The 8,349-nt window shown below is 46.9% G+C and overlaps 2 protein-coding genes across 3 annotated transcripts in view; one reads left to right on the forward strand and one right to left on the reverse strand.

Annotated features, from left to right (window-relative positions):
* Positions 1–288: 288 nt before the first annotated feature.
* Positions 289–5,878, forward strand: noxo1a (NADPH oxidase organizer 1a). Of its 2 annotated transcripts, none has more exons than XM_083677018.1 (8): positions 289–423; positions 574–654; positions 775–844; positions 1,249–1,432; positions 1,634–1,836; positions 2,323–2,448; positions 2,805–2,925; positions 3,920–5,878. In XM_083677018.1, the coding sequence occupies exons 1-8, from the start codon at positions 358–360 to the stop codon at positions 4,704–4,706; spliced, it is 1,638 nt and encodes a 545-aa protein (XP_083533144.1). In that variant the 5' UTR covers positions 289–357; the 3' UTR covers positions 4,707–5,878. The 2 variants fall into 2 exon arrangements, with proteins under 2 accessions (XP_083533144.1, XP_083533145.1); XM_083677019.1 differs by having other exon boundaries at positions 2,808–2,925.
* An 857-nt stretch (positions 5,879–6,735) lies between these two features.
* Positions 6,736–8,349, reverse strand: part of tbl3 (transducin beta like 3) — a 19,272-nt gene continuing 17,658 nt past the window's right edge. Inside the window, exon 23 of the mRNA XM_083677853.1 lies at positions 6,736–7,583. Coding sequence (XP_083533979.1) covers positions 7,151–7,583 — 433 coding nt within the window. The 3' untranslated portion in view covers positions 6,736–7,150. The remainder of the gene's footprint in view (positions 7,584–8,349) is intronic.

Below are 8,349 nucleotides of genomic sequence, written 5' to 3' on the forward strand. Positions count from 1 at the left end.
CCCCCCCCCCCATGGGGGGCCATGTTTCCCCCTCCCCCCATGTTTCTCCCCCATGTTCCCCCCCCTCCATGGTTCCCCCTGCCCCCTCCCCATGTTTCCCCCCCATGTTCCCCCCTCCCCCCCCCCATGTTTCCCCCCTCCGCCCCCAGAAACCATTTCAGAGAAATGCTTGGCCACCTATCGCAATAGTGTACTTGCCCGGGAGTGCTGACGTGACGTGACGTCAGTTTCAGACGGGTATATATACCAGCTGGGTACCTGGTGTCACTTCACTCAGGTACTCAGAGGACGACAGGTTTCTCTCGGACTTTACGCACACGCCTGCTCACACAGCTACACACACACCTGCACGCCATCATGGACGGACAGCGGTACGCCATTAGCGTCAGACTGATCGGAGTGATGCACAAGGAGAGGACCAAAGTAAGGACTTTGGATAAAGGATATTATCTGTGACGGCGGGAAAGAATACTGGACATATTGAACCGCAAATCGGAAATAATTAGTAACCAATGATTTGCACTATAGCCTAATTTATTTAATTTAATTAAATTATTTTTTTCAAATTTGCAGATGTACATCACATCGGTGCTGTGGTCGGATCAGAGTGACATCATCGTTTACAGAGGCTTCCGAGACTTCAAGGAACTACATGTAAGACATCCATTATCAAAGGCGCAATTCCGTCATATAGGCTTAATGCAAGCATTGCTAATATATACAAGCAGTCATATCCTAATATTCTCTCTTATATCAAACCATCTATCCCACCAGAAACAACTGAAGAAGAAATTCCCAACTGCAATCCACCGTAAATCGGACAGGATTATTCCCAAATTCAAAGGTAAGCCATGCGTATTCCTTCCTTCACCAAATAGATGGTGGGTAGTCTGTATGAACTGGACAGTTAGGTCTATACTTAAGACTTGTTATTAAACCTCTTAAGCCGGACGGGCCCATTATTGGTCCCAAATTCTGCTTTAATTTGATTACTAATTTGATTATTGATGACTTTATCTCATTGTCATGTGTAGTATGTCATTCTGAACTATGATCTGATCATATCCACACAAAACTTCAAAGTGTTACCTATCAAATGGCATCATGTTTTTGCATCTGATCATCATATTTCTAATGTTAGAAGCAGTTTAGTTCGGGTCTGGGTTTTGAGGCGGAAATTAGTCAAATAAGGCTTTCAGTTTAAGAGGTTAATTAACGTGTTATTAAACCGGGTCGTTCCTGTATCAGACCGGAGGATGAAGAGGAGCGCGCAGAAGAACGGTCCCAGCAAGTCGGTGGTTCGTCTGAAGTTTCTGGAGAAGTATTGCACCGAGCTCCTGAGCTGCGACGAGCGCGTGTCCCAGTGTTCCCTGGTCATTCAGTTCTTCCACCCCAAGGACCAGGACCTGAAGCCCGAGTACGCTCAGAACAGGTAGATTATATCATTTGTTCTTGGAAACATACTGAACATTACGCGTAGTCAATCCATATCCGTATTGCATTAAGGACATTACGCACAGCTTTACGCATCAGGTCACAACACGTGTCCTGTTATGTTTTGGAGATTTAAAGGTTCTATATTGTGTCTCCAACAAATGCCCTAAACATTGAATCTCGTGGGTTTCGTCCTCAGCATCGTGATCATGCCTTCCGAAGCCACGGATGGAGGGATCTCCGGTGGGCAGGACAAGAGTTTCAGCGTCGGAAACGTGACGCAGCCGTTCGTGACTGAAACGTACCGGTGCGTGGCTACTTACGAGACCAAGGACACCAAGAACCGAGCCTTCAAAGTCGCCGTGGACGAGAAGGTGGACGTGCTCATCAAAGATAAAGCAGGTGAGGGAACGTGTGTTGCATTTTGGCGCAAACTGTATTATTTATTAGCAAATGTTTATATTATTATTGTGCAAGATGTGTGTATTACTACTATTATTATCTATCTACGTGTTTGGCAGCCCTAACAGTAGGCCTATTTCCTTACCTATGAACTGTTCTCGATTAGTGGTTGTGTCGATTAGTGGTACCTGTACACACTAAGGGTGTGTGGCCCAGCATAGCCAAGGCTAAATATTACCCCCCACTCTACATCATTTCTGCCCCTTGCCAACAGGGCCAGGACATGGACAGTTTTAGTTAGTACTGGGGTAGAAATATAATTCAACAAATTATAATTGATTTAATTATAATTATATAAATATAATATATTCTAAGTCAAGTATCAGAGCAAGGTGGCCCATCTCAGCAGACCCCGGGGGTGATTCCCCAGTAGCCCCAGTCTGACCCCTGACCTCTCTGACCTCTCCGACCCCTGTGCCCCCGCAGGCTGGTGGCTGGTAGAGAACGAGGATAAGCGCTTGGCCTGGTTCCCTGCCCCCTACCTGGAGAAGATAGACGATGATGAGTTTGATGATGATGATGATGATGACGAAGAGGGGACCAACGGAGACAGTAAGAGATCGTTTTATATCACACTTCTACATGACATATTCTATATCACACTTCTACACTGCTTGGCGATATTCCGTGGCCTTAAAAGAGATGATATGAACAAACCCTTTGCCATGAACACATATCTACCTATACTGTTGACCACATGCACTGCAAATGACATGAACTCTAAAATACACCACCACACATATTCCAATATCTATTACAAAAAACAAAATAATATTTCTTTTTTTTTTTTCTTCACAAACTTAAATATTGCAATATATTCATGATACATGTCATAATAATAATCGTAATAATACATCAAATTTGGATAGCGCTTTCTGATGGACTAACTCCGAGACGTGTCTTGTCAGCAGGTGTGATGTACTCCGCGGGGAGAAGCTACAAGGCCACCAACAAGGACGAGGTGTCCGTGGAGATCGGCTGCGTGGTGGAGGCGCTGCAGAAGTCGGACAACGGCTGGTGGCTCGTCAGGTGAGGCGTCATACTAACTAACCACTGTGTGCCAGCCGTACAAAAGACTCTTTTTTTATGGAACCTTTATTTCAGCAGGGAATCCCATTGAGACCAAGGTCTCTCTTACAAACATTAGAAAACACAATCAAGAAAAATATCATTTTTCAACAAGGAGGTTTAAAACGGTCAAAACTTTAAACTGCCCGAGCGGCACCTGGACATCCAACTGAAATGTTCTCTGCAGATTGTCCCAGCAGTGAGGAGCACCGCGACTATAATACAATACAGAATAATAATCAAAATGACGTAGCTACAATGGAGATGAGTCCCTGTCAGACTCCTACAGACAGTCCTTAGTGTATTTATAGATTCTAATTATTCTAATTATAGTTGACGGGTAAGAATGACACTTCCTGGATCACAGTACATATGAGATCGCGAAAAGAGCATCTAATTTCCGCTGTGAACGGAGGCGGAACCTGACAGGTCATTATGTACTGCAAACACCAAGGCATGTGCGCTCATAAAACACTCCCTGCCCACTGGCGATCAGCGCTGCGGTGGATATCTCCCCTGCGGTGGATATCTCCCCGTCGCAGCGCTGCGTCTGTGCAGAACCAATACCACACATAGCTGGCCTATTGTTTGTTCCAAGGTATTTCGAGCACAAGCCACAGAATCTTTGGCACACATCAAAACCGGTTTATCCATGTCGAGGTTTGGTCTGGTTCTGTCTGTGGTTGGAGCTCCCTCCTGCTCGTTGATGGGTCACTTATGTAACATGACAGCAGCTCATGTCTGGTATTTTCTTTTCAATCTCTTCTTAAAACTCATTTTTATAGACTAGCCTTTAATGGATGCTGCCCTTGTTCTGTTTAAAGTGTTGTGTTTAACTGTTTCTACGTTTTTTATTTGCGTATCTGTTCGTAAAGGACTTTGTAACTGTTTTAAAAAGGTGCTATATAAATAAAGTGTATTATTATTCTTATTATTATTATCTGACTCCTCCCAGGTACAACGGCCAGACAGGTTACATCCCCTCCATGTACCTGCAGCGCTACAACAACCCCAGCGTTCGCATGGTGACCCTGAAACAGGACCTGGGGCGCTCCAACCTCAACCTGGCCCAGCTGCAGCTCCCCGGCTCGCTGGCCGGACACTCCCACGAGCTCAGCCGCTCTCAGGACAACCTCCGCCAGCCCGCCAGCCTCCGCCCCTCCTCGCCCAATCAGCTGACGCTGCCCGACAAGAACAAGTCGCGTTCTCTGAACATGCTGGCCAGCTCCCCTGCCAGCCCCCGCCCCGCCCCGCGCATGGCTGTGACCACCACCCCCCCTACGCCGCCCCCTGCCAGCCGCCACCCGCCTACACCCACCATCCTGGTGGAGGACAACGACGACGGCGGCGAGGCGGGGGGGCCCCGGTGGCGGAGCGCCACGGCTGACAGCGACTTCAGTGGCGTCAGCGATGACAGTGACCTTAGCTTCAACTCTGACTTCAGCTCCTCCTCGGGAAGCTCCTCCCTCAACCTGAGCCGTAGCTACGACGACGAGAGGCTCCGCCTCAGCCGCACCCCCCCGCCAATGAGGGCGGACCGCCAGGAGAGTGTGGAGGTGGCGGACGAGGGCAAGATGGCGCCCAGCAGCTCCGACCCCAACCTGTTCAAGAGGCCCACCACGCCCAAGGTGCCCCCCCGGCCACGTGCCCAGGAGATTCTGACCCGCTGCACCACGGTGACCCGCAAGAACGTCTCCAAAGCCCGGCTCTCGCCCGGGGCCGCCATGATACAGAGCCGCTGAGGCCGATGTGTTTGTTTATTTGTTTATTGAAGTCATTTAGCAGACGACTTACGATAAGTACCTTTGTGTAAATGAGTGAAGCAGCTGTACAAGTCATCGTGTTGACTGGTTTTGAAAGGCTCCACCGATGAGTCGATGTAGAGGGTCCCCCGCCTGATAGGTCGTGGGTCATACGGTTGGCATGGAAATGTGGTTTGTTTGTCGCCATGGTCACCAGACAGTTTGTAAAGCCCCTGAGGATTAGGATTAGGATGTTGTGAAGTTGATTACTTTGATTGACGCTGTGTCGTGCTCTACCTGCTGATGCCCTCATGTCAGTTCTAACGCCACCATGACACCGCTCCTCTTTACCCAAGCTAGCGAAGCCACTTCTTCTTCTGTGGTGCACCGTGACTCGATGCCCGAGGGGAAACAGCGCCTGTCCACTCTGTTTGATCATATGTTCATTAGGAGAGGATACAGGGTATTCAATGCTACAAAATGCGTAGGGCAAAGCTAGCTCTTCAACAATACGACAGTCAACAGTCAACTATCAACAATGTAATGCAATATAATAATAATAATAATAATAATAATAATAACAACAATAACACTGTCCCCTACTGTTGAGAATCTGGATCAGGGAGGTGTAGTACTGTAGTTAGTCAGGCCCCACATTTTACACTTGCTATGGATACTGACATGGAACCCCCTAATAGACCTCTGCTAACCACATTGTAAATAGTATAATAATGTTGGTCGTTATTGTGAACTAATTCATTAATGGGAAAAAAAATGTATTTGAAGAATTTGTTTTCTGAGGTTTTGGGGATCATTTGTATTTGTTTTAATCCAACTCCTGTTTTAATCCAACCTTGAAGCTAACCTTGAGTCTAAAGTCACATTGCCACATGGAGTCATGTGAAACAGCATCCCCTCCAGTTATTCACTCATATAAAGGAAGATATACACTTTCCATGACTCTGATTCTCTTGGATTTTGTTTTCTGTCTGTTTTTGAATCGAGATTTTGATTTCACTCTAAACATAATCAGTTTTCTGTCTCATTTGATCTGGCAACCTCTATTTTCCATACTGCACATTGTGCCTAATATGAAAGATAGTCACTGTCTGTAGAGGGAGGTTGACTTCATATGTAAACCGCAATAAATCTACTATCATCCATTGAAATAACTTATTGTCTGTCTTTAATCAATGAAGTTGTGTATTCTACAGATGTACTGCAGTAGATCTAAAACTTTATTAGTTATGCAGACTGGATGTGTGAGTCAACCACAAAGTTATAGAAAATACAAGTACAACCTGTTTTGAGAGCAAAGGGAGGTCCTACCCAGTATTAGTATAGTGTTCCTAATAAAGGGAGTATTACCCAGTATTAGTATAGTGTTGTAATAAAGGGAGTATTACCCAGTATTAGTATAGTGTTCCTAATAAAGGGAGTATTACCCAGTATTAGTATAGTGTTGTAATAAAGGGAGTATTACCCAGTATTAGTATAGTGTTGTAATAAAGGGAGTATTACCCAGTATTAGTATAGTGTTCCTAATAAAGGGAGTATTACCCAGTATTAGTATAGTGTTGTAATAAAGGGAGGCCCTACCCAGTATTAGTATAGTGTTGTAATAAAGGGAGGCCCTACCCAGTATTAGTATAGTGTTGTAATAAAGGGAGTATTACCCAGTATTAGTATAGTGTTGTAATAAAGGGAGTATTACCCAGTATTAGTATAGTGTTCTAATAAAGGGAGGCCCTACCCAGTATTAGTATAGTGTTCCTAATAAAGTGTCCAGTGAGTCTGTGGTTTACCACAGAATTGTGACTTCACAGTGAGCCCATCCTCTTAAGCCGGACAGGCCCATGTAAGGTCCCAAATTCTGCTTTATCTCCTTGTCATGTGTCGTGTGTTATTGTGAACTATGATCTGATCATATCCACACACAACTCCAAGGTGTTAACCATCAAATGGCATCCTGCTTCTGCATCTGATCATCATACAGTACCAGTCAAAACCAGTCTTCTATTCCACAAGGCACACATTTTATTCAGGGTCCATCATCCATCATGACGAATACAAATATCATTTCAAGAAATCATGACAAAGAAAAATCTGCTCTTACATAATGAGGCTTTTGCTGTTTCTGCGACGTGGAAGAGCAGGCTGAGCAGGACTGCACAACAATGTACACATACAAAAAAAAAGTCATGTGCTAATTTTCTTCTATGAGGGCTAGGTATGAAAGTTATGAAAGAAGTTATGAAAAGGTTTTCCAACCTGCCTGCCGGGTTATTCACAGGAGGTTATTCACAACCAGACTGTCCCTCTCTGTCTCTCAGTCTCTCTCTCTGACTGACTGACTGACTGACACACTGTCTGTGTGACCTGGGGACTCTCTAGGGGGTCAAAGCCCAGGTTCGGGTCACCTCCGGTGGGCTTGGTGTTCAGCATCAGCTGGTGAGTGTCTGGAGGGGTGGGGGGGACCCTGCCGATGGGGCGGTCTGAAACTCAACCACCACCTTGGCCTCCGTTTGGCTTCCCTGGACCTCCTCCTCCTCCTCCTCCTCCTCCCCTGAGCTCTCAGAGTGGTGGTCGCCATTTTCTTTCCCGTTCTCTACTCTCACGCTATTGGCTTTTCTGGTGACGCTGATGTCACAATCATCATCATCATCCTCCATGTGGGTGGGGCAGCCTGGATCTTCTTCACATCCACCACCACCACCATCCTCATCCTCCTCCTCCTCCTCCTCCTCCGGTATCTCACTCTTATCATCCTCTCCCTCGCCCCTGTCTCCTCCCTCACCTGGCTGCCTGTCAATCAGAAACAGGGGGCGGGGCTCTTTAAGAGGGGCGGTGTCCATCTCCTCATCCTGAGAATCCATACTGGAAAGGAAATGACATTGTACATCAGACACACACACAGGAAATATGTTACGAACATCAGCTAAACCGCAATAGCTCTATGCTAAAGACAGACATCTCTCTCTCCGGGCTGTAGGGATAGCAGAGGTTAGAGGTTAGAGGTTAGAGAGGCCGGCCAGTTTGACCCCCCCCAGGAGGGAGCCGGATGTGAGCTGGTGACTGGACGGTCGCTGGCATCATATCTAAGGTGTCTACCACTGCCGTTGTACCCTTGAGCAAGGCACCTAACCCCTAACTGCTCCAGGGGGGCTGACTAGAGGCTGGGGGGGGGAAGGGGGGGGGGTCATTGTTTGTTGGTTTCATGTCAATGTGCTCTTTAACACCAACACATTAGTGTTTAGGGCTTGCGGCATCAAAAGGTGCTAGGTGACTAGATTGGAGATAAGTACCTGTTTGGATTCCAGAGGAATGTGGGCCGCGCGCCTGGTTTCACAATGAGCTCTGCTACTTCCAGTGAAGACACTCTGAGAGGGTTCTCAGGCCTCAGGTCCCTTCAGCTCCCCAGTGACCTGGAGTCTGGCCAGATTCCCACCCGCAGCACAACGCTGCTTTGTGTTCCCTGTGTCAGACTGATTCCAACCCGGATGAGTCTTACTGCCAGCGGACAGATCAGGTCTGTGATTGAACGTTGAGTTACGACAAGAAGGAAAACAGACATCAGCCACGGCTGGCACCTCTGAGACGCCCAGTGTCGTGTACCTGAGTGTCTGCACCTGCCTGTCCCATG

This window comes from Argentina silus (genome assembly GCF_951799395.1).
Source record: "Argentina silus genome assembly, chromosome: 9".
NCBI classification, from domain to species: Eukaryota; Metazoa; Chordata; class Actinopteri; order Argentiniformes; family Argentinidae; genus Argentina; species Argentina silus.